The following is a 27,112-nucleotide window of genomic DNA, read 5'->3' as shown; positions in this document are numbered from 1 at the left end:
TAGAGCCTCCGGAAGAAATGCAGCCTTGTCAACACACTGATTTTAGCCCAGTAAGACCCACTGCAGACCTCTGACCTCCAAAAATGTACGATAACACATTTATGTTGTTTTAAGCTACACGCTTGTGGTAATCTGTGGCAGCAATTATAGGAAACCAACGCATGCACTCACAAATTACCTGCCTAAAAAGAAACCACATTTGTCTTACCTATATCCATTGGTCGTTCTGTATTTAAGCTGTCCGTGCTGCCCTGATGTCCACCTAAAGGTATCTTTACTTGTTGATCTGATAATTTCCCAGTACTGACAGACCTAAAAAGAAGAATGGCGTTAATAACGGAAAAGTATACTTTAAAAATCCAGACATTTAAATAATAAGGGGGATTTGGGGTGCCTGGGTGGCGCAGTCGGTTAAGCGTCCGACTTCAGCCAGGTCACGATCTCGCGGTCCGTGAGTTCGAGCCCCGCGTCGGGCTCTGGGCTGATGGCTCGGAGCCTGGAGCCTGTTTCCGATTCTGTGTCTCCCTCTCTCTCTGCCCCTCCCCCGTTCATGCTCTGTCTCTCTCTGTCCCAAAAATAAATAAAAAAATGTTGAAAAAAGAAATTTAAAAAATAAATAATAAGGGGGATTTAAGCCAAGCCACAAAAGGGTTAACGGGAAGTCAGAGAAGAAGGAGACAAAAAATAGATACCAAACAATTCAAGGCAGAGATGAACTTCAATAACTGAAATAAACAAAAAGCAGAGATAGAACATTCAGGAAATTCAGTGAGAGCTCTGTATTCACAGTTGCAGGAAGCACCTGTAGGTTTTCAGAGATTCTAAGGGTACACAGTTCATATTATTAACCGTGTGGCATAAACCAGCTACTAACCCAATTTGGTCTGGTTGTCTTTATACCAGAAATGTATGTACCATTACAGTTTTCATATCAAAGGCTGGAAGGAAATGCTGTCTTTTACCTGCCAAACACTGCCTTGTTCTGCTGCTCAGACTTCTGCCTCTCACTTCCTTGTACTAAGAGACAATGAGAGCATTCCCGTGGGTCACTCCCATCTTTAGACTGCCCTTCAGAAGGCCCATGACGAGTAACCAAGGCTAGCAGGTTGGAAGACGCTTGTGTTTTAGGTATTTTGAAAGGAGCTGTGGTCTGAGGAAGAAACATGTGGAAGCGAGTTACTACCATGTGGGCAGCATTCAGAGTTGTCAGGCTGCGCGGTGCGGCGCTCAGAAGCACAAGTCAGACCCAGGTTCACACACTGGCTCTTCCACTCCTGGGCAGTTGGTTCATACCCTGTAGCCTCAATTTCCTTTCTCTGGGATTAAGTAGGATCATGTGTATAAAGCATTCAGGAAATAAAGTGGCTTTAGACTGTGCCTAAACTAAGACTGTGCCTGGCACCCAGCAAGTGTTCATTAAATTGTAGCTGTTTTCACCACGAATCTTTTCCCTAGTGTACAAGAGTCTCCCTATCCGTGGTTTCGTTTCCCGCGGTCAACCTTGGTCTGGAATAGATGATCCTCCTTCTGAGGTATCATCAGAAGGTCAGCAGTAGCCTAACACTGCATCCTAACACCTATATCACTGACCTCACTTCATCTCAACACACAGGCATTTTATCATCTCACATCATCACATCCCACTGTAGTGACCACAGTATGGTATTCTGAGAGAGAAAGAGAGAGAGAGAGAGAGAGAGAGAGAGAGAGAGAGAGAGAGATCACATTCATATAACTCTTATTGCAGCATATGTAACTGTTCTCTTTTGTTATTAACTATTATTAATCTCTTATTGTGCCTAATTTATAAATTTAACTTTATCGTAAGTATGTGTACATAAGAAAAAAACAGTACATATAGGGTTTAGTACTATCTGTGGTTTCAGCTGTCCACTGAGGGTCTTGGAACATATCCCCTGGGGGTAAGGACTGCTGTACTTAACTATACTATACACTGGCTCATGACCTACTGTCAAGAGTTCAGCTGGGCTACTCCACAGTATTGCTGCCTCTGCATTCAATTTGTGTGGCCATATGGCCTGCAGGACCTTAAACGACCTTGAGCCCCTCATGTAAGCTTGTGGCCTAGACAGTGGTTTGCACAGTCACAAGGAAATGTAAGTTCTGGATAGGACTCCTCCGACAGCCCTGGTCGTCAAAAGTCTCCCCCAGGCTTTTCCCTTATATGTCCCATAGATAAGACTCCTGTGGAGCTTCCCAGAATCTCATTCTTTTGGTTTTAATTGACCAATTTAGCCCAGGAACCCCAAAGAACTCAATCCATGAACCCTAATAAAGGCATGTGCCCCAGGTCCTGTCTCTCTCCGTCTACACCTGCCTTGATGTCCCCGTGTGGCCTCTCGAGGCACGCCAGATACGTCTGCCAAGACAGAGGAATGGAATTCTCTATTTCAATTTCTCTTGTGGTCTACTGTTGAACCTTGGCTCAGCATCAGGCACTCGATGCTCCATTTAACAAATGCTAATTTAACAAAGTCCTAACACTGACCAAAGAGTTTAAAAAACATACCTTAGTAGGAGAGCCAATGATTGTTGGTAAAGGAGTTTTAAAGAGCCAGTCTGAACTCCGAGGAGAGGACCCCATGTGCTTGGTGGGAGAGGTTCCAAGGCCACCAGGCCGACTGGGCTGAGGTGAGTAGCTGTACCCAACCCCAGCGTGGGATGGGCACACAGGGTCCGAGTGCTGCTTTCTGAGTTTCTGCTTGTTCTGGTAGATGTCAGTGAGGGTAGGGGCGCTCTGCAATCTAGCACCCAACAGAAGAGACTGTGGTGACTGGGCCTGTGGCACTGGAGAACCTGCCAAGAACGCAGCCAATGTTCACCCAAAGTGTGGGGCAAAACTTAACGGTTAAGAAGACAATTCTTAAAGTGAGAATTCTAACAAATGTCATATTTTTCAGGAGCTATTTAAAAAACTGTTTATTTGGCAAGTGACTATTTTCAAGCATCTTTTACAAAACAGTAACAAGCCCACAGTCATTGGGATTCTCAGGAGATAGAAGCTGATGATGGGTATGTTGGCTGTTTTTATCAGCAGCTAGCAAATAACTCAGATTAATGTACAGTCTGATTAGCACAAAAGAGAACTATATCATAAACTGTTAAAGTTAATGAAACTACAAAAACCTATATTGAACAAAATGATTCCTACTCTTTATATGAATATATACTTTGGGGATACCAATGTAATTATTCTCTTTTCTCACGTAGCAGCTAAAAGAAACTTTTCAAAGCAACCCAGAATAACCCTTTAGATATGGGGAGATATATATATATATAAAATTATATAATACAGTTTTCTAGGATTTTATTTTACTTGTCTAAAAATAACAAGCTAATTCATTTTTATGGATAATTCTTTTATCAGTTTTATTAGTGAAATTCACTTATAACCTAAAAAGTCCATATTCTCTACAAAGAAAACACTTGTCCACAGATTCTTGCCTCTTAAGGGCACATCATATCAAGAGCACACCATATCAATAGGATCTTTTTGGGGTTTTCTTTGAGAGAGCGAGCACACACATATGAGCATGAGCAGGGGAGGGGCAAAGAGAGAGAAGAGAGAGAAGAGAGAGAATGTCAAGCAGGCTCCAGGCTGTCAGAATAGAGCCTGATGTGGGGCTTGATCCCACGAGATCATGACCTGAGCTGAAATCAAGAGTCAGATGCTCAAGCCACTGAGCCGCCCAGGTACCCCGAAATAGGGTTTTGATATGGTAAACAGTTGGCAGCAGCAAGAGAATTCCCCACACAAACCTTGTTGTGGCCAATTTAAGGTCTACTACGTAAGCCTGGAGCTTCAGTTACAAATTCTTTGGAGCTTCTTGCAAGCCACACTACCACCAATAATGCTAAGGATCTATAAATCTCCTTGGTGACCCATAACCATCATCTTCCCAAAAAGAAATTAGAGCTTTTGCTGCTACTGCCCACTCCTAGCTTACTCTCTTCCTAAATCTGGGATTTTATCTTTCAGAACTGGGCACTGCCGTGTGTATGTGTGTGTGTATATGCACGTATACGTACCCATGTGTACATATGTACACATATATACACACAAGTAAATAAAATTAACAGCAAAATGTTATGATTTGGAGAAAGTTACCTAAGACTTATTTTTAGGGAAACACAAAATATGAAAAACTAACAAAAGAGTGATATTCTAAGTACCACAGGATTCCTTTAATTGGCCAACTCTTCAAATGCACATACAATAAACCTTGACTTACAAAAGTGATTTACACACATCTTTTCAGGCATATACATATTATATAATAAAGCAAATAAACATCTCTATTTCCTGTTTATCTCAGGTAGCTCTTATCTAGAATAGTAGTAATCAAAACAATGAAATTTCATTTTCTAGATTGATTTTCATGATCTTTGTGACAATGACCAAAATTTAGCTCAGTTACTTAACTTCCAAGACTTACGTTCATAAAAGAATCATCTACCCAAAGAGAAATACCTTGTGGATTGGATGATACACTAAAACATATGAGACCAAGATTCTAAACAGTAGGATAACAGATAAAATATTTCACGCCCGTTCTATTCTCTTGATAAGACTAGAGAAACATAACACAAATCTACTTACAACAGGATTAAAATTATTAGTACACCAAATATATTTCCTACCTGATGAGTTTCTGCTCCTGGATTCATGACCCTGAGGATGCCCACAGCAGCACTGACTAAATTGCTCAGGAATGGTACCAACTATGAACGGGGAAATGGGGAAAAGGAGAAATGATTCAAAACCAACGAAGGACGGAAACAGGTAACACATGCACAAATTGCACAGTACATCATAGTTCACCAAATTTGATTAGGCAGAGATTTATTTCTGCTGACACTTACTGAGCGACCCATGTGCTGGGTGCTGGGCACGCTACCATATACTCTGCCTTGAAACAAGATCACCAGGAAAGGAAGCCACGTAAACAAATTAAAGCCTGTTAACAGGTAGGTCACTTAAGACAGAGAAGTACCAAGAGCTTGCAGTGTTTGAGGCGGGTGGAGCCGCAGGGGGCACAGCTGACTCACAGCCCAGCTGCTGTCCCTCTGCACCCACCCCATCCCTGAGGCTCCTGACAAGGCCAGTTCCCCAGGGCTGCTCCCAGACAGTGACCAACCGCATGTGGGCGAGGCACTAATTCAGGTCATTCCAGCAGGTCAGGGAACCTGGACAATGCAGTGTTTGGGGGCGTCCCTTGGGCCTGGCTAAAAGGTTCCGAGAGCTCACGCTAGTCAAGACGCCCCCGCCCACGCCTCCTAGCTTCCTCGCCCCCTCCCAGGAGTCAGACCTGCAAGGTGATCTGAAGGGGCTCCCCCAGATTCCTGCTGCCCCCGACCCCAGATCCATCACAGGTGTCTCCCGAGTCACTCTGGCACGTTCCTGCAGCTACCTTCTCTGCATCCACCTCTGAGAACCCAAACTAACAGGAGGAAGCGCTGAGAAGGCCCAGGGAGTTTAAGCAGACAGGAGACATGGGTCTATAAAAACAAAAAGGCACTGACCCAGTAGCTAGGCGGGCAGGCGACGCTTAGGTCCCGAGGAAGGGCCTTTCCCTTGAGTGCAAGCATAAGGCTTGGACCTTGTCTCCGGAGACCCTGAAGTGCCCCAAGCGCTGCTGAGGGGGTGAAGGAGGGCCAGGATTTTGTTCGGGGAAGATTTTTCAGCTAAGAAACAGCCTCAAAACCATTGCAGGTGAGGTGGAGAAATAAATTTTTTTTTTTTTTTTTTTTCAACGTTTATTTATTTTTGGGACAGAGAGAGACAGAGCATGAACGGGCGAGGGGCAGAGAGAGAGGGAGACACAGAATCGGAAACAGGTTCCAGGCTCTGAGCCATCAGCCCAGAGCCCGACGCGGGGCTCAAACTCACGGAACGCGAGATCGTGACCTGGCTGAAGTCGGACGCTCAACCGACTGCGCCACCCAGGCGCCCCAGAAATAAATTTTTAAAAACACTATCATTATGGTTTTGTGTTTTTTTGAATCAGGGCTCCTGGGCACCACTTCCATCCTTCTCACTCCGCCTCCTCCTGAAATTTCCTCACGTGCCCTCACTCTTACTCCAGCAGTTTTGCCTGAGGGTGGGGCCCTCTTCTTTTAGAAGTAAAAAATATATAAATACATTCATATACCTTGCGGGGGTTGGGGGGGGCAAGTTTGGGATCTGCACCACGAGGCCTTAAGACCTGCTGCCCGGGCCCTCTCTGCATCCCCTGCCCCTCTCCACCACACCGGTGAGGTCTCTCACGCACTCTGCCACCTCAGCGGCTTTGGCCTCTCTTGCTTATATCCTGAAGTTGGAGCACTTTCTCTCTCGATTCCACCGAAACTGTGGTTTAAAGTTCGCTTTTTGGTTTGTTGCTGCTGCTGCGTCCCTGCTTGTTCTAGCATTCCCCTTGCCCTGCGTACGGTTTCCACGAGAGGTGGAAAGATCCGTGACGAAGCCGCTACCATCTTCCTCCCAGAGCTGGGAGGCCTCTGGAGAACACGAGCCAGCACGCAAGGTACACGATTGTCTTCTAATCCTCGTAAATCGGAGTGCTGAGTGGGTAGGCCTTTCATGTACTTTCCTCTAGGGTTTCCGCTGTTGTGTGTTTACAGCCCAAGCCCAATGGAGAGACTTTTTATCCATAAGGCTCATTTATTATTACATTTCCAGTAGCGGTCCTAACAAATTTACACAGAGATGCTCAGGCGGGGGCCAGGTATAGGGTGGAGCTGGGGGAAGGATATGGCTCCCCATCAGCTGAGAGTCGCTGTCGTCGCGAGCCACCGTCACGACTGACATAAAGAGCGTCACGTCAGATTTGTCACAGCGAATAAAAAAAGTTGAAAACAACAGCTCTGCTCTCCTTACCCAAAGGGGAAGGTGAATAAGGTCTGGAAGACCCAGTGGAGAGTCTCCGTCCAACTGTCTGCACTGTGTCTGCTGGTGCCGGGGAGCAGGATCCCAGCCGGAGGAAGCCCATAGGGCTGGTGTTAGACCTTCGTACCGCTGCAGATCTGAAAAGAAAAATAAAATTGTTCCCTCTTTGGCAGGTTCTAGGACTCTATTTCTGTCTTGTTTTTTTTTTTTTTTTTTTTTTTTTTTCTTTCTAAAACTTCCTGACAACCTGCCATGGAATAGAATTTTCTTTTTTTTTTTTTTTTCAACGTTTATTTATTTTTGGGACAGAGAGAGACAGAGCATGAACGGGGGAGGGGCAGAGAGAGAGGGAGACACAGAATTGGAAACAGGCTCCAGGCTCTGAGCCATCAGCCCAGAGCCCGACGCGGGGCTCGAACCCACGGACTGCGAGATCGTGACCTGGCTGAAGTCGGATGCTTAACCGACTGCGCCACCCAGGCGCCCCTAGAATTTTCTTTTTTTAAAGTTTATTTTTTTGAGAGAGACGGAGACAGAGCAAGTGGGGGAGGGGCAGAGAGAGAGTCCCAAGCAGGTTCCACGCCGTCAGCACAGAGCCCAACGTGGGGCTCGGACTCATGAAACCGTGAGATCATGACCTGAGCTGGAACCAAGAGTCAGACGCTTAACCAACCGAGCTACCCAGAATTTTTTAAAATATATGATACGGTCACATGGAACAAATGTAAACTGTATAAAATTACATGGTGCGAAGTCTCCCTCCCATCCTGTACCCTGTCTGCCTGATTCTCAACATTTCCTCAATCCTACTCCAAAGGTTACCATTATTTCCAGTTTCTAACATATCCTTCCAGAATTCCTTAATTTACACACAAGCAAACAGACTGAAAATAAAATCTTACTTCCATCTTGATTTAACTATTTTCAATTTTTTTTGGTTTGAGGTTCCCTTTATACTCCTAAAAATTACTGAATATCCCAGAGTTTTTGTTCATGCAACTTATACCTATTGATATTTACTGTATGAGAAGTTAAAACTGAAAAAATTTTGTAACTAGTAATTCATTAAAAGTAACAAACTTATTACATGTAACATAAGATTATGAAAATTAATTACATCTTCCAAATAAAATACATTCATGAGAAGCATGGCATTGTTTTACATTTTTTCAGATCTCTTATGTCTGGCTCAATAGAAGACAGTTGGATTCTCATACTGGTTTTTGCATTCAATCTTTTATGTAACACAGTACATATGGGGGGATGTACATGAAGAAAATACAGCCTTATACAGCCTTCCTCCTCAAAAAAAGGAGGAATATTTTGGTAGCCTTTTCAAATAATTGTGATGCTCATCTTTGATACTATACCAAAACTCAGCAAATGGACATTTAAAAAAGATTAGCTGCAATGTAGAATCTGAAACTACTTCAATGAAATCTTGTACTCCATTACATTAGACTCTAATCTTTTGCAAAGTCCCTTGTACTTGGACTGGATCTTGTTCTTTTGAGCCCGACACAGAGCTCGAACTCACGAACCACGAGATCATGACCTGAGCCGAAGTTGGACGCTCAACCAACTAAGCCACCCAGGAGCCCCTGGACTGGGTATTTTATCTATGCATGGTTTTTAAACATTCGGTCACTTGAAAAATGTTGGTTGGTATTCCAAATGTCGACCACATCACAGGGTATCAAAAAGTCACATTCATACCAAAATATCACCACAAACCTTAACAGAAGTGGCTGTCAAGGCATAGCAGAAGCTGTCAAGATCACAGCAGTGAATCAAGAGTTTTCAAAAACTCTAATTTTTGCTCAAGAGCTCACATTTCACGATACTTATTTTCTAGGTGGTGGCAGACTTGGCTCATGAGCCGCCAGACGCCCACAGCTGGAGTTTGTCAGTTGCTCTTTCACGAAAACACGGCGCTCCGTGAAAAAGGGGCTATGGTTCAGCTTGCAACTGAATCACACGAGAGCTTCTCCTTAAGAGAACTCCTCCAATCTGCTGCAACAGTGCTTTATGCCCACGTGCCACTCGAGGTGGTGATTTCCAAAGAGAAATAATAACTTTGCAGGCTTCATTAAAGAAATTCCTTGGTACCACAGTGCTGGTGGCAAAATATACAAAAACTCACAGTGTGGTTGGGTGCCACCACCGTGATGCATTTTAAGGCACCAGCAATTTGCACGTCATTGCTTTTGCACTATCAGTGCATGTCCACATGTCCACACAGTGAGAGAAAGCAAACGATGTCCCAGTATCATTATGAAAACAGGTTTGACCTCATGGACCTTCTGGAAGGGAGCCACACGTGAACCACACTTTGGAAACCACTGCTAATCCTGTTATCACTTTGCTTTTTTCATTTTATAAAATATCTTGGAAATGTTTCTACCTTAGTGCACAGAGAGCTTCCTTCCTCTTTTTATGGAAGGTGCTCTGTTGTCACAGGTGGACCTTACAACAGTCACTTACTGGTGGGAACTTGGCTTACTTCTCATCCTTTGCTATTGTAACAATTAACGACCTGTGTATATGTAATTTCATACACAGGCAAGGACTGTATATCCATAGAATAAATTGCCAGAAGTTAGAGTGCTGGGTTCAAAAGATACATCCGTTAATAATCTTCACAGATACTGCCAAAATGCTCTTTGTAGAAGTTTTCTCAGTTTACATCCTATGAATCTTCTTCCATTCACTGAGCTCTACATTAGGTGGGCCCTTTTAACCTAAAATCTTGTGTTCTCCAATCCTGGAAAACTTTCTCTTGATTATTTCCTGGAAATTTTCTTCTTCACCATTTTACTTGTTCTTTCTGGAATGCCTACATTAATTAACACTTGAAGATTTTTTCTTTTTTTTTGTTTTTAAGCAAGCTCCATGCCCAGTGTGGAGCCCAGTGTGGAGCCCAGTGTGGGGCTTGAATTCATGACCCTGAGATCAAGATCTGAACTGAGATCAAGAGACAGACACCTGGGGTGCCTGGGTGGCTCAGTTGGTTGAGCATCCGACTTTGGCTCAGGTCATGATCTGGTGGCTCCTGAGTCCAAGCCCTGCATCAGGCTCACCACTGTCAGCACAGAGCCCACTTCAGATCCTCTGTCTCTCTCTCTCTCTGCCCCGCCAGGCTCACGCTTGCCCTCTCTCAAAAATAAACAAACATTAAAAAAAAAGAGAGAGAGAAAGAGACATTTAAGCAACTGAGCCACCCAGGCACCCCTGAAGAATATATTTTATTCATAGTTTCCACCTTCTTTATTTGATTCACCTATTTCAGATACGGCCTCAACTTTGTCTTCCAACATTTATTTTTATCTATTTCAGTTATATTTTATAACATCCAAGAGGTCTTTTTGATTTTGATTATTTTCAAAAACACTTTGTACCAATTTATGGATGCAGTCTCTTTCCTATTTCTAAGGATACAATTTTTTTTTTTTTAAAGATTTTAATTTTAAGTAATCTCGACACCCAACGTGGGGCTTGAACTTACAACCCCCGGATCAAGAGTCGCATGCTCCACCAGTTGAGCCGGCCAGGTGCCCCGGAAAGTAACAGATCTTTGAATAATAACAACACACTTTTTAAAAGAAAAGGAAGAAAAGAGAACTCTAGCTTACCTTGGAGAACCATGCAGATTTGTGCCAGAGCTGGCAGTAGATGTAAGATTCTGCTCTATGCGCTGATAATTCCTTATCTGAGTAGGGACCGGAATTGGTGCCGTCTCACTGTGAGGGGACACGGTAGGCTGGCACTGCCTGCAACCGTAATTTATTGAAAAAGGCAAGAAATCCAAGTAAGCCTGTTTTTCTTTCATTTGACACATTGGTGATATTTAGAGAAGATTCTAGAAGGGGCCAAACGATCGCTTCTATGTGAATAAAAAATGATCATCTCAAAAAATAAGGCACAGAAAATCACATTAGTCATTTAAAAGACTCTCCAGACATTCAGATGCTTATTGAGGACGAAGAATTCTAACAAAAACTGGAAAAACATTCCTCTACGACAATAGGAAAAGTCCGTAGGTTGGCAAAACTCAGTTTCATCTGCTCACATTCTGCTATTCATTATTATGTGAGAGAAAAAAAATATTTCTAGGAAAATATGCTGGGTAAAAGAACAGGAAGTTCATGAGCAAAGATGACAGGAATGTTTACAAAAGTTATGAATGCAGTAAGCATTCCCAAAGAACTTCTGACTTTTAAAAAGATTGCAAACAACACTGTACAACTCTCAAAGCACATTATTGATCTGAGGCCCACATGGTGAGGTGTTAGTACTGGGTTTCTGTGACAGCCTCTCCCCTTGATTTTCATAAATTCAGAAACAGGATGTCCTTGGATGACTTTCAATTCAATTTGCAACCTGTCTTCACACATCAGGGACAATACCGGGCCTTAAAAGATGATTTATTTCATTTTTCTGTCCTCCTATAAGTCCAAAAAAGCCACATGAATCTAATACTTTTTCTCAAATTACAATATTACAGATATCAAGAGACTGTATACTTATCTAACAAACAATATGATATTCATCTAAAGTGTCACTTTAGAGCTTTTGAAATATTAGAGCATTTCATATTTAAATAAAATCTCATCTCTAATAGAGATGTTAGTTGCTTTCTCCAATATCCATTCACCCACTCTTTCTGACTAGCAGAACTCAAATTTTATGGAAGATGGCAATTTGCTCAGTGAAATTATGACACATCCCAGACTCCTTTGCAGCCATGAGTAGTCATATATCTTTCCTGGTCAATGAGATGTAAGTGGAAGTCTTCGATCCACTCTTCCTCCTTCCTCCTTCCTCCTGCCTGGACTGTGGGTATGCTTGCCGGAGCTTCAGCAACTACCTTTGAACTATGAACAACAGGCCAAAAGAATTGGAGACAACTTCCTTGAGCCAAAGAAACGAAGACAACAGCTATTTATTTTGACTTCTCATCTTGCAAGAAAACTAAACCTTTAGTGTGAACCACGCTACAGTCAGGACTGTTGTTTCTAGCTTTTTGTCTATAAGCTCACTCTATTTTTCCATTTAGGTAATTCTCATTGTCGTGTATTCATTTATCCATCCATCCATCCATCCATCCATCCATCCATCCATATTGAAGTACAGTTGACACATACATTAGTGTCAAGCGTAATGTTAAGTATCTTTTAAATACAATAATGTGTGTTTTTAATATCTATATATCTGATTGTGAAGTTTACCTACAACCTGAAAATGAAACAAAACAAAACCAAAAACTTCTAATAGCGGAAACTAAACAGGTTTACAAGACTTCATTAACCAACTGTGGTGCCTGCAACCCAGAGCTTGCACAGGCCTGGGAGCCTAAGTTCCTCAGTAAGACAATAGCCAGCACGGCCATCAAAGATCAGAATGTGAATGAACAAATGTTCATTCCTACTGTCTCAATTCAATGAGTTAGTAAAGACTTAGTGAAGCAAGTACATCTGGGAATTTCTTTTAACACATACATCGTCAAGTTCTAGTATCTTTTCACCAAAAGGAAATTAGAAGCTGAGTAAGAGTACCCTATGATATAAATTGAGCAACTTCATACATAATTCAAAGCACCTCTTCTCAGGGAATCCTAAGCAATCCTCTCCCAGCATATGAGGAGATAAGCAGCCATGACAGGTGTTCTGGAAATGTGGTCTCCGACAGTCTCTGGACAGAACCTTCAAGCAGACCTGCTCAGTCTACAAAGTCTTCCCAGGAGAAATCCCCAGAGCACCAGCTAGCTAAGACCACTGAAGCCAAATTTCTGTCTAGCTTTATATTAATATCAATATTTAACCATTACTTGACTCCCTAAGCCCAGGATGAGGAGAGGGAAGGTCTATGCATGCCCTGAGTCTCCAGCACAGCCTCCCCACCCCCACTAAGTAAAGCAGTTCAGAGGACTCTCTATGTGCAAAGTCACGTTTGACCTGCATGGAATACTAGAAAGACTAAGCAGGCTGCCCAAAATACAATACACTTTTATTTTACGGAAATGAGTCATTTTTATCTAGGGGTCAGAAATTTTCCCGGAAAGACTTAGGTTAAATATTTCAAACTACTTTCAACAAAAGTGAGGCTCCGAGGAAGAATGAGACCTACTACTACCAACATTGCATAGACTGGCATATGAGATGACAGTTTGGGATACGGAGGTGCAAAGTTTTAACGACTTCACAAACAATATGTCTTGTACCTGCATCAAACCATTTTATTTTTGCATACAGCATAATTTCAATGTATTTTTAGTAATTTCTGTTTTCACCTGCACTTAATATCTTATGGTAGAGTGTTTTTTTGTTTTTTGTTTCCAAAATACTCACTACCTCTCTCTGGACCCATTTCTGTACTCCCTGGTGTGGGCACTCCTGCCACAAATCCCGGGAGGTAGGTTGAAAGAACAGCTCCCAGTTAGGACATGCTGTTCTCAAACCAGAGGGAAACAGACCGATGACAGAAGAGAAGCTTTCAGAGCCATTATGTAGTCCTGCTATCACTATTTTCCCCTCTCGTTTAAGATCAGCATGTCCCAATTCTTATATACCATGTAAGAGACAAAAGTACCCCAAAGCCCATAAATCTATGATATTATTAGAAACACATGGGGTGCCTGAGTGGCTCAGTTGACTAAACGTCTGACTTTGGCTCAGCTCATGATCTCACAGATTGTGGGTTTGAGCCCCACATCCAGCTCTGCGCTGACAGCTCAGAGCCTGGAGTCTGCTTCATATTCTGTCTTCCTCTCTGCCCCTCCCCTACTCGTGCTCTCTCTCTCTCTCAAAAACATTTAAAAAATTTACAAGAAAAAGGAACATATAAAGATGCCATTTGTGACATCAATAACATAAATGGGGGTAGTGTACTCCCATACTCTCCATTAGGAGGGTTTTTAAAAATATTTTTTTAATGTTTATTTATTTTTGAGAGAGAGAGAGAGTGTGTGTGTGTGTGAGAGAGAGAGAGAGAGAGAAAGAGAGAGAGAGAGAGAGAGAGAGAGACACAGAATCCGAAGCAGGGTCCAGGCTTCAAGCTGTCAGCACAGAGCCTGATGCAGGGCTCGAACTCACGAACTGTGGGATCATGACCTGAGCTGAAGTCGGACACTTAACGAACTGAGTCACCCAGGCGCCCCAGGAGTAGAGTTTTTGCAGGCAATTGAAGTTATCAGTTAAATGAGATTGTTGTAACTGTTAGGATATTTCATGTAGTCCCAGTAGTAATCACAAAGAATATATCTATAGAATACACACGATAGGAAATGTAAACTGAAGCATGTCACTACAACAAGGTCAACAAAACACAAAGAAAGGTAGCAAGAGAGGAAATGAGGGACCAAAAAGCCTCAAGATATACATAAAAGTAACAAAATGACAGTAATCTATCTTTCCCTATTAGGCTGAAAGTGAAAGAATATCCCATGCAAATGGTAACCAGAAGAGAGCAGGCACAGCTATAATATCAGACAAAAAAGACTTTCAGTCAAACACTGTTACAAGATACAAAAAAGGACATAATGTATAATGATTAAAGAGTCACTTAACCAGAAAAATATAACAATTATAAATATTTATGCACCAAACATCAGCTCTCCCAAATAGATCAAGCAAATACTGACAGAATTGAAGGGAGAAATAGATAATTCCATAATAATAGCTGTACCCCCACTTTCAATAATGGATAGAACAACCAGATAAAAGATCAATAAAGAACCAGGGCTTGAACAACACTCTAGACCAACTGGATCTTGTAGACACACACCGAGCACTCCTCCCACCAACAGAAGAACATTCGTTCTTCTCAGGTATACACGAAACGCTCTCCAGGATAGACCACACATTAGGTCACAAAACAAATCTTAAGAAATTGCAAAATACTTGTCAACAAGCTGGATAACCTGAAGAAATGTATAAATTTCTACACACACACAGGCTACCAAGACTGGATGATAAAGAACGAGAAAATCTGAACAGACCCATAACTAAGGAGACTTGATCAGTAATCAAAAACCTTCCAACACCAAAAAAAGCCTAAGACTTTCACTGGTGAATTCTACCCAACATTTAAAGAATTAACATCAGGGGTGCATGGGTGGCTCAGCTGGTTAAACGTTGGACTTCGGCTCAGGTCATGATCTCATGGTTTGTGAGTTCGAGCCCCCCATGGGGCTCTGTGCTGACAGCTCAGAGCCTGGAGCCTGCTTCGGATTCTGTGTCTCCTTCTCTCTGCCCCTCCCACACTTTCATTCAGTCTCTCTCTCAAAAATTAAATAAATGAAAGAAAGAAAGAAAGAAAGAAAGAAAGAAAGAAAGAACGAACATCAACATCTCAAACTCATCCAAAATATTAAAGAGGAGGAAATACTCCCAAACTCATTCCATGAGTTCAGCATTATCCTAATACCAAACCACACGTAGATACTACAAAAACAAAAAACTACAGCACAATTTCCCCTATGAAATTTGATGCAAAAATCCTTAACAAAATATTAGCAAACCAAATTCAACAACACATTGAAAGGATCATAAACCATGACCAAATGTGATTTATAACACACCTACATCAATAGAAAGGACCAAAACCACAGGACTATCTCAATTTATGCAGAAAAAGCATTTGACAAAATCCCAACATCCTTTCATGATAAAATGCATTCAACAGGGGTGCCTGGGGGGCTCAGCTGGTCGAGTATCTGACTCTTCCAGCTCAGGTCATGATCCCAGGGTCCTAAGACTGAGCCCCTCACTGGGCTCCGTGCTAAATGTGGAGCCTGCTTAAAATTCTCTCTCTCCCCCTCCCTCTGCTCCTCTCCCCAGCTTGTGTGCTCTCTCTCTCTAAATAAAAACAATTTTTAAAAAAGCATTCAACAAACTAGGAATTGAAAAAAATTACCTCAACATAATAAGTGCCATATATAAAAAGCCCACAATTAACATCATACTCAATGGTTAAAGACTGAAAGCTTTTTCTCTATGATCAGGAACAAGACAAGGATGCCTGCTCTCATCATTTCTATTCAACTCTTAGCCAGAGCAATTAGGCACAAAAAAAAGAAATATAAGGCATTCAAATTTGAATGGAAAAAGTAAAATTATTTTTGTTCATGGAAACATGATCTTAAATGTAGAACATCCTAAAGATTTCACACACAAAAAGCCTTTAGAACTAATACATTCAGTGGGGCACCTGGGTGGCTCAGTCAGTTGAGCATCTGACTCTTAATTTCGGCAAAGGTCACAATCCCAGAGTTGTGGGATCGAGCCCCATGTTGGGATCCACACTGAGCACGGAGCCTGCGTAAGAGTCTCTCTCCGCACCCCCCACCCCTGCCCCACCCTTCTCTCCTGCTTGGTCTCTAAAATACAATACAATAACTCCTAGAAGAAAACATAGGAGAAAAGCTTCATGACATTGGATTAGGCAATGATTTCTTGAATATGACACCAAACACACACACACACACACACACACACACACAAAATAGACAAATGAGACTACATAAAATTCTAAAACTTCTATGCTCAAAGGACTGGAAAAACAATCTTTGGAATGGGAGAAAATATCTGTAAATCATATATCTGATAAAGGGTTAATATCCAAAATATATAAAGAACTCCTACAACTCAACAACCAATGACATACAAATGGCCAACAAGTATATGAAAAGACACTCAAAACCACTGATCATTAACAGAATTGCAAATCAAAACCAATGAGCTATTACCTCACACCCAAAAAAAGAAGTAACAAGTGCTACTGAAGATGTAGAGAAACCAGAACCCTTGTACACTGTTGGTAGGAACGTAAAGTGGTACAGCCACGGAGGAAAACAGTATGGCAGCTCCACAAACACTTCTAATATGATATGAATCCAGCAACCCCACTGTTGCGTATATATCCAACATAACTGAAAGCAGGGTCTCAAACAGGTATCTGCACATTCACATTTATAGCAGAAGTATTCACAATAGCCAAGGGGTAGAAGAAATACAATTGTCCGTTGAAAGAAGAATGGATAAAGAAAATACGGTATGTGTGTAGAATGGAATATGATTCAGCCTTAAAAAGGAAATTCTGACACATGCTGTAACATGGATGAACCTTGAGGATATTACGATGACTGAATGAAGCCAGTCACAAAAAGACACGTGTTGCATATCCTACTTTTTTGAGGTATATAAAATAGTCACATCCATAGAAACAGAAAGCAGAATGGTAGTTACCAGTGCCTAGGGATGGGAGAAATGGGGAAGGCTATTACATAATGAGTACTGGGTTTGACTTTTGCAAGACGAAAAAGTTCTGGAGAGTGGTTGCACCACACCGTGAATATACTTAACGCTACTACACTGTTAAGCTTAAATATGCCAAGATGACAGATTTCATGTGTTTTGCCACAATTTAAACTTTGTTTACAAAAAAACGACACATTGTGAAACTAAATTTTAAGAATCAGGAACACAGGCAAAGTCCCCTAACTTTCCTCACAAAATTCAAAATGAGAGCAATCTTTTCATTTAATATACGTAAACATACCCTCCACACACCACAAACTCGTTTGAAGCGCGCTTGCCAGCAGCTCCCATTGGCATGTCATCTAAAAGAGAGAGAGAGGAAAATACAGTCAGTTCTGCTCGACCATCTGCTTACAAGACGTAACTTGTTCCAACATGATCATTAGGAAAAATCTGCGCACGACACAAATTGACCACTTGCTTATGTTGCAGTTTCCTCCATGAGTAAAAGCAGGTAAAAACCGGGAGGAGAAACACTGAAGACGCTGCACCCAGCTGAATGCACAGCCCGCAGCTCTTCAACGCCCGTTTCTAGAAACAATCCGGTCTTTACGAGACAAAGTGTCATATTTATTTCAGTGATATGTATTTCTCCACCATCTAACACGCACGGGAAAACTGTGCTAACGTTTCAATCGTGTTCTTTTTAATATGTCACTCACCAATGTCTGGAGTATTATGCCTCCAATTCCAATTTGCCCATAAACTCGGTGGTTTTTACTGAGCAATATTTTCAGACTGTGGTAATTTTCAGAACATACATGTCACATTCTAGCACAACGGACTGCAAACAAAGTCTAGTTCACACCAGTGTTGGAGCACCCCCATCCTCCTGCATAACAAACACTCCTGTGTCCTGAATGGTTGTTGAGCGAGATGTGGAAGCTGGGGCTTCTCAGCCACGGCAGCACATGCCACAGGCCATCATCACCTACTCCTACATCATCTGTATGTGGGAACAGAGCTGGGCTCAGACGCAGGGGCCCCTCACTCCTTTTCACTGGTATGTCCACTCTATCACATTGCCTGTGTGATTTTAAATGGCCGTAAACGTGGGGCGTGTGGGTGGCTCAGCTGGTTAAGCGTCCGACTCTTGATTTCAGCTCAGGTCATGATCTCATGGTTTGTGAGTTCAAGCCCTGAGTCAGGCTCTGCACTGACAGTGAGGAGATTCTCTCTCTCTCCCCCTCTCTCTCCCCCTCCACCACTCACGCACATTCTTCCTCTCTCAAAAGAAATAAACTTTAAATAAATAAATAAATAGATAGATAGATAGATAGATAGATAGATAAATGGTTGTGAAGGCATAATTAATGTGTTGATGTGACACAGCAAATAATATCAATTTTTTAAAAAGTACACAGCTAACCTATACCCAAAAGGGGGGAAAAATCAACACAAATATCCCTTTGAATGGCCCTAAATAAGATTTGAGAAATGTATTTATTTTAGCACATCTCAAGTCCCTGCTCTCTTGAAGCTTACATTCTATCAGTGAAAGAAGGTAATAGTGTCAGGCATGATAAGAAATACAAAGGAAAATAAATCACGGTAAGAGAATAAAGAGAAGTGAGGAAGCAAGGTATCTATTTTAAAGAAAATAGCTGCCGACATGGGAACAGGGCAGATGGGGTAGAGATAGAAGCTACGTTTCACTAAGTGCACTTCATTTTGTAGCTTTGAGTTTGGAACCATACATAATTATGAAACAAAATAAAATCAAAAGAAAAAATATCCCTAGAAATCAAAAGCAAACCACTATAATGTTTTGCCATTCATAACCATATATCAACATATCTGTATTGTCACCAGAAGGGAATTCTTTCAAGTGACTTTAAAGCTCAGTAATTTGATTGGACATCCCTAATGAGATTATCCTAAGGACAAAAAGACCCACAGAAAGAGTTTTTGTTTTGTTCTGTTTTCTTTTGTTAAGTAGTCTTCATGCCCCATGTGGGGCTTGAACTCTTGACCCTGAAATCAAGAGTCACAATCTCTACCCATTGAGCCAGCCAGGCACCTCCCATAAAAAGATTTTAGTAATTATATCGTTATTGATACCACATTGGGGAGGGAGAGAAAAGAGAAGAGCCTAAACTCACAAGGGCAAAAAGAAAAGTCAACAGCCACAAAAACTTAGAAGCTATAAAGTTGATATAAGCCTCATTTGACTTAGGAGACCCAAGAAGACAGAATCCTTAGCCAGCAGAGGTTCCCCCATATTGTATCAGGGAGTCTTCTCTGGGAGATGTGAATGGCCCTCCAAAAGGGAAGCATTCCAAGGCAAGTCAAGGACTCAGCCATATCGTGTCCCTAAGACCCACCACCTACAAAGCTTTCAAACAATGTTCTAATTTTCCACTCATAATTATGAGTACACAACAACCACCAAGCATCCAAGGAGGGAAATCCAATCTGAAAACCAGATTCCCAAACAACCTGGGGGAGATAAAAAAAAAAAAAAAAAAAAAGAAATATTTTCCAGGGAAAGGTTAAAAGATGTATATATAATTAATGTCCTCAGATAAAACAAAATATTGCACCCTGAAATAAGAAAAATTCTCAAAGGGAGGAGGGAAGCTTCTGAAAATTAAAACATGAGAAGATAAATGAAAAACTCAGTGAAAGAAAACATCAAGGAAATTTCCATAAAATTAGAGCAATAAGACAAAAAAATGTAAAATCTGACAAGAGATAGGAAATCAGAGGACTGTACTCAGGTATTTGTCTTATGTTATCACTTTTAAATCATATACATGTTATTTATTTATTTATTTATTTATTTATTTATTTATTTATTTATTTGAATCATATAGATGTTTTAAAAATCTTATATGAGGACTTCCGCTTCCCAGTCTCACATGTAAGAAGCCTGGAAGTTGCCATTCCAACCCAACAAGTAAAATGTTGAACAGACTGAACAATCAACAATTCTTCTTGGTGGGCGCCTGGGTGGGATGGCTCAATCAGTTAAGTGTCCAACTTCAGCTCAGGTCATGATCTCACTGTTTATACGTTCGAGCCCCCCCCCCGCCCCTTGGGCTCTGGGCTGACAGCTCGGAGCCTGGAGCCTGCTTCGGATTCTGCGTCTCCCTCTCTCTCTGCCCCTCCCCCACGCTCACTCTGTCTCTGTCTCTCAAAAATAAATAAACGTTAAAAAAAATTCTTCTTGGATCCAAAAGAGAGAGAAGGACAAAGGGCAAACCGATGCCCTAGGATTAGAGAGACAGGCAAACACAGGGACTTGTGGCTTATCTGAGATAAGATTTACCAGCAGAATGCTTGAGGAAACAGAGCTGGGGTGGCAAAACATGAACCATGACTGACAATTTGCTAGAGGATCACTGTGGACAACTCTCAGAGTTAAAAACTCCAGGAGGATCTAGTCATAGGGAGGCTCACAATATTGCCAGATTTACCTCCAGGAATTCAGAAGCTCACAGTAAATACCAGAGAAAAATCGCCTTCTGCTTCTGCTGAGATAACGGAAGAGAGACCATTTTTAAATAGGTCTGAGCATTCTGTTCGGAACAAGGCCTGCCCTCAGGGGAAACCGCTTAATCAGAGCCTAGCCGACCTGGGGGCAGGGAGATGCCCAACTCCAGTCCCCTACGGCCATCCGGTCCCACCTGAGGCAGGAAAAAGAAACTGGGAAACACTTACGCCCACAGAGCAGAGACCTAGGCTCACTAAAAGACTGAGACCTGATCACAGGGCTACAGGACACTTGTACCTACAGGCCTAGTACTTACTGCCCCTCCTACTTACTGAAAGGCCTACTTACAGCAGTTCCTTTTACCCAGTACATCATGCAGGACTATCAAGAAAAAGTCACAAGGCATACCAACCAAAAGGCAAAACAAAAACAAAAACAAAAAACAACAAAAAACACAGTTTGAAGAGACAGAGCAAGCATCAGAACCAGACTTGGCAGGGATGTTAGAAGTATCAGCCTGGAGGGGCACCTGGGTGACTCAGTCGATTAAGTGTCTGACTCTTGATTTCCGCTCAGGTCATGATCTCACCGTTGGTGGCATCGAGCCCCACATCGGGCTCTGTGCTGACAGCATGAAGCCTGATTGGGATTCTCTCTCTCTGCCCCTCCACCCTCTTTATCTCTCTCTCTCTCTCTCTCTCAAACTAAATAAAAAACATTTTAAAATATCTTTTAAAAGAAAAGAACTATCAGACTGGAAATTTAAAACTATGATTAATATGCTAAAGGCCCTAATGGAAAAGGTAGACAGCATGCAAAAACACATAAGCAACATAAAAAAAAATGGACATACTAACAAAGAACCAAAAAGAAACACTAGAGATTAAAAAGCACTGTAACGGAAATGAAGATTGCCTGTGATAGGCTTATTAGTGCACTTGACACAGCTGAGGAAAGAAGAACATATGGACAGAATCCTCAAAAACTGAAAAACAAACAGAATAAGAACAAAGACTTTTAAAAAAGTCAACAGAATATCTAGTCTGTGGGACAACTACAACAGGTGTAACATGTGTAATAGGATTACCAGAAAGAGAAGAAAGAACAAAAGGAACAGAGGGAAATATCTCAAACGATAATGACTCAGAATTTCCCTAAATGAATGTCAGATTCAGGAAGCTCAAAGAACTCCAAGCAGGATAAATGCCCAGAACAACTACACCTAGGCATATCATTTTCAAATTACAGAAAATCAAAAGTAAAGAAAAAAGAATTCTGCAAGAAGCCAAAGAAAAAGCCATACTTACAAACAAAGATAAGAATCACATTGATGGGAATGCAAACTGGTGCAGCCACTCTGGAAAACAGTATGGAGGTTCCTCAAAAAACTAAAAATAGAACTACCCTACATCCCAGCAATTGCACTTCTAGGCATTTATCCACGGGATACAGGTGTGCTGTTTTGAAGGGACACATGCACCCCCATGTTTCTAGCAGCACTATTGACAATAGGCAAAGTATGGAAACAGCCCAAATGTCCATCGATGGATGAATGGATAAAGAAGATGTGTTGGGGCGCCTGGGTGGCGCAGTCGGTTAAGCGTCCGACTTCAGCCAGGTCACGATCTCGCGGTCTGTGAGTTCGAGCCCCGCGTTGGGCTCCGGGCTGATGGCTCGGAGCCTGGAGCCTGTTTCCGATTCTGTGTCTCCCTCTCTCTCTGCCCCTCCCCCGTTCATGCTCTGTCTCTCTCTGTCCCAAAAATAAATAAAAAATGTTGAAAAAAAAAAAAAATTTAAAGAAGAAGATGTGGTGTGTGTGTGCGTGTGTGTATACACACACATATACACATATACATATACACACACGCACACACACACACACACAATGGAGTATTATTCAGCAATCAAAAAGGATGAAATCTTGCCATTTGCAACTACGTAGATGGAACTGGAGGGTATTACGCTAGGTGAAATTAGTCAGACAAAGACAAAAATCATAGGACTTCACTCATATGAGGACTTTAAGACACAGAACAGATGAACATAAGGGAAGGGAAAGAAAAATAATATAAAAACATGGAGGGGGACAAAACAGAAGAAACTCATAAATATGGAGAACAAATTGAGGGTTACTGGAGGGATTGTGGGTGGGAGGATGGGCTCAATGGGTAAGGGGCACTAAGGAATCTACTCCTGAAATCATTGTTGCACTATATGCTAACTAATTTGGATGTAAATTTAAAAAAATAAAAAACAAATAAAAATAAAAAGAATCACATTGACTTCTCAGTAATCATGCAAGCAAGAAGAGAGTCAAGTGACTCAAAGTGTTGAGAGAAGTAAACCACCAACTTAGACTTCTGTACCCTGCAAAATTATTCTTCAAAAGTGAAGGAAAGGGGTTCCTGGGTGGCTCACTCTTGATGCTGACTCAGGTCATGATCTCATCGTTCGTGGGATCAAGCCCCAAGTCAGGCTCCGTGCTGTCAGCATGGAGCCTGCTTGGGATTCTCTATCTCCTCTCTCTTTGCTCCTCCCTAGTTCACGCTTGCTCTCTTTCTCTCTCAAAATAAATAAATAAACTTTTTAAAAAAGTGAAAGAAAAATAAAGACTTTCCCAAATGAAAATTGAGGGGATATGCTGACAAAATAATACTATCAGTATATTCAGTTATGTATGCTAAATGTTTATGTCTTATGTATATACGTGTATGCTTACATATGCTTATATTTAACTGGAATGAATGACAGCAATGATACAAGGGATGGCAGGAAGGAATGAGGATTTTATCATTATAAGGTACTTCACATTACCCATGAAGTGATACAGTTTATTTGAAAGTGGGCCTGGATTAGTTACAAACGTATATTGCAAACTCTAGGACAACCACTAAAAAAAAGTAAAAAGTATAATTGATATGAAGGAAAGAAAAATAGAGTAATAAATGCTCAATTAAACCCACAAAAGGCAGGGGCACCTGGGTGGCTCAGTCGGTTGAGCGTCCGACTTTGGCTCAGGTCATGATCTCACAGCTCGTGGGTTCGAGCCCCGCGTCGGGCTCTGTGCTGACAGCTCAGAGCCTGGAGCCTGCTTCTGCTTCTGTGTCTCCCTCTCTCTCTGCCCCTAGCCCACTCACATTCTGTCTCTGTCTCTCTCAAAAATAAATAAACATTAAAAAAAAAATTTAAAGGCAGAAAGAGTGGAAGACAAAAATAGAACAAAGAACAAGGATGATGAATAGAAAACAGTTAACAAATATGTTAGATATTAATCTAACTGTATCAATAACCCTTTTAATGTCAATGGGCTAAATACACCTATTAAAAGACAGATTTCAGACTGGATTAAAATACACAACCCAATTATATGTTGTCTACAAGAAACTCACTTTAAATATAAACACACATAGATTAAAAAAGTAGATGGGTAGACAAAAATAGACCATGCTAACACTAATCAAAAGAAAGCAGGAATAGCTTTAATCTCCAACACAGCAGACTTCAAAGTTATCAGGAATAAAAAAGGGCATTACACAGTGATACATTTATGTTTACATAAACATAGATCCTCCAAGAAGACATAATAATTCTTACTCAACAGGTACGCATGCCCATAACAACAGAGCATCAAACTATGTAAGGCAAAAACTTACAAGGATAAATAGGTGAAACCACTATCACAGTTGGGAGACTTCAACACCCCTCCCTCAAAAATGGACAGATCCAGGGGCACCTGGGTGGCTCAGCTGGTTAAGCACCTGACCTTTTTTTCTCCTAATGTTTATTTTTGAGAGACAGACAGACAGACAGACAGGGCATGAGTAGGGGAGGGGCAGAGAGAGAGGGAGACTCAGAATCCGAAGCAGGCCAGGCTCTGAGCTGTCAGCACAGAGCCTGACGTGGGGCTCGAGCCCACAAACCGTGAGATCATGACCTGAGCCGAAGCTGGACGCTTAACTGACTGAGCCACCCAGGCGCCCCAAGCATCAGACTCTTGATTCCAGCTCAGGTCATGATCTCATAGTTTCGTGAGTTTGAGCCCTGCATCAGGCTCTGCACTGACAGCGTCAGAGCCTGCTTGAGATTCTCTCTCTTTCTCTGCTCTTTCCTTGCTCATGCTCTCTCTCAAAATAAACAAATAAACTTTAAAAAAAAATGTTTTTTAAAGGACAGCTCCAGCAGGCAGAAAATCAATAAGGACATAGTTGAACTCAATAACGCCGTCAATCACCTAGATATAATTGGCATCTACAGACAACTTCATCCGACAACAGCAGAGTACATATTGTTTTTAAACTCACATGGAACATTCAGCAAGACAGACTAAATTCTGGGCCATAAAACATACCTTAACAAATTAAAAAAAATAGAAATCAGGCAATGTCTATTCTCAGACCACAAGAGAAATAAACTAACAATCAGTAACAGAAAGAGATCCCACTGAAATTAAAAGGATAATAAAGGGATACTATGCACAACTCTATGTCCATAAACTTGACAGCCTAGACGAAATGGACCAATTCTGTGAAAGACACGATCTGCCAAAACTCACTCAGGAAGAAACACACAATTTGAATAAAGGCCTATTTCTATTAAAGAAATTGAGTCAGTAATTAATAACCTTCCAAACCAGAAAGCACCAGGCCCAGATGAGTTCTCTGGTGAACTCTTACCAAACATTTAAGGAAGAAATTATACCAAATCTTTACCTTCAATCTCCTTTCAGAGGATAGAAGCAGAGACAGTATTTCCTAATTCATTCTATAAGGGCATCAGTACCCAGAAAAATCTCCAACAAAACATGAGCAAATTGAATCCAACAATGTATAAAAAGAAATATACACCATAACCAAATGGGATTTATCCCAGGTATGCAAGGCTGGCTCAACATTCTAAAATTAATGTAATCACATTAATAGACTAAAAAGGAAAATCACAGAAAAAGCATTTGACAAAATCCAATAACCATTCATGATAAAAACTCTTGGTAAACTAGGAATGGAGGAGAACTGTTTCAACTTGATAAAAAAAAATCTACAAAAAGCTACTGCTATCATCATACTAAATGGTGAGAAACTCCAAGCTTTCCCACTAATATCAGGTAAGAAGATAAGGACGTCATTTTTCTTTCTTTTTCCCCCCACTGATTTTTTGTGGACTGTGGTTATTACAGTTTCATATAATCTGTGAAAGATGTCCTTTTTTACCACTCCTTCAACACTGCACTGGAAGTCCCTGTTAATGCAATAAGTCAAGAAAAGGAAATGAAATGTATACAGCTGGGTAAGGTAGACATAAAACTATTGCTTGCAGGTGACATGATTATTTATGTAAAAAAAAAAACAAACTCAAAGAATTGACAACACACACACACACACACACACACACACACAATCTCCCAAACTAATAAGTGATTAAAGCAAGGCTGCAGGATACAAGGTTAATATTAAAAAAAATAAATTGCTTTCCTCTATCTCGGTAATAAACAACTAAAATTTGAAATTGAAAGCACACCACCATTTAAAAGAAATTTTTTTTAATGTTTATTTATTTTTGAGACAGAGAGAGACAGAGCATGAGCAGGGGAGGGGCAGAGAGAGAGAGAGAGGAAGACACAGAATCGGAAGCAGGCTCCAGGCTCCGAGCTGTCAGCACAGAGCCTGACGTGGGGCTCGAACAAGTCAACCACAAGATGATGACCTGAGCCAAAGTTGGACGCTCAACCAACTGCGCCATCCAGGCACCCCAGCACACCACCATTTACATCAGCCCCCCACAAAATGAAAATATTTAGTATAAATCTAACAAAATACATACAAGATCTCTATGAGGAAAACTACAAAACTCTGATGAATGAAATCAAAGAAGAACTAAATAGATGGAGAGATACTCTATGTTGGGAAGACTTAATATTGTCCACATGTCAGTTCTTCCCAACTTGATCTATAGATTCAATACAATCCCAGTCAAAATCCCAGCAAGTTGTTTTGTGGACATTGACAAACTAATTCTAAAGTTTAAATGGAAAAGGCAAAAGACCCGTAATAGCCAACACAATACTGAATGAGAAGAACAAAGTTGGAGGACTGACGCTACCCAACTTCAAGACTTACTATAAAACTACACTAATCAAGACACTGTTGTATTAGTAAAAGAACAAACAGATCAACGGAACAGAATAGGGAGACCAGAAATAGACCCCATAAATATAATCAACTGATCTTTGACAGAAAAGACAATACAATGGAGCAGAAACAGTCTTCAACAAATGGTGCTAGAACAATCAGACATCCACAGAACAAAAAAAAGAATCTAGATATAGACCTTACATCTTTCAAACAAAATTAACTCAAAATGGGCCATAGACCTAAATGTAAAACAAAAAACTACAAATATTGTAGAAGATAACATAGGAGAAAACCTAGAGGACCTTGGGTGTCACGATACCAACAT

The 27,112-nt window shown here is 41.2% G+C and overlaps 1 protein-coding gene across 3 annotated transcripts in view; it reads right to left on the bottom strand.

Annotated features, from left to right (window-relative positions):
- The window catches only part of ULK2 (unc-51 like autophagy activating kinase 2), an 85,359-nt gene that overhangs the window by 18,822 nt on the left and 39,425 nt on the right, over nucleotides 1-27,112 (bottom strand). For 2 of the 3 annotated variants that reach the window (XM_086686143.1, XM_086686145.1), the window contains exons 14-20: nucleotides 17,465-17,525; nucleotides 10,540-10,677; nucleotides 6,899-7,044; nucleotides 4,663-4,743; nucleotides 2,531-2,817; nucleotides 963-1,150; nucleotides 209-312 (exon numbers count right to left, since the gene is read on the bottom strand). In XM_086686143.1, coding sequence (XP_086542269.1) covers nucleotides 209-312; nucleotides 963-1,150; nucleotides 2,531-2,817; nucleotides 4,663-4,743; nucleotides 6,899-7,044; nucleotides 10,540-10,677; nucleotides 17,465-17,525 — 1,005 coding nt within the window. The remainder of the gene's footprint in view (nucleotides 1-208; nucleotides 313-962; nucleotides 1,151-2,530; nucleotides 2,818-4,662; nucleotides 4,744-6,898; nucleotides 7,045-10,539; nucleotides 10,678-17,464; nucleotides 17,526-27,112) is intronic. The other variant, XM_086686144.1, reaches the window with a different exon arrangement.

Source organism: Puma concolor, chromosome E1 (assembly GCF_028749965.1).
Source record: "Puma concolor isolate L17-30 chromosome E1, mPumCon1.1.hap2, whole genome shotgun sequence".
Taxonomy (NCBI): Eukaryota; Metazoa; Chordata; class Mammalia; order Carnivora; family Felidae; genus Puma; species Puma concolor.
The sequence above is the reverse complement of the archived record's forward strand: the minus strand, read 5'-3'. Positions and strand labels throughout refer to the sequence as shown.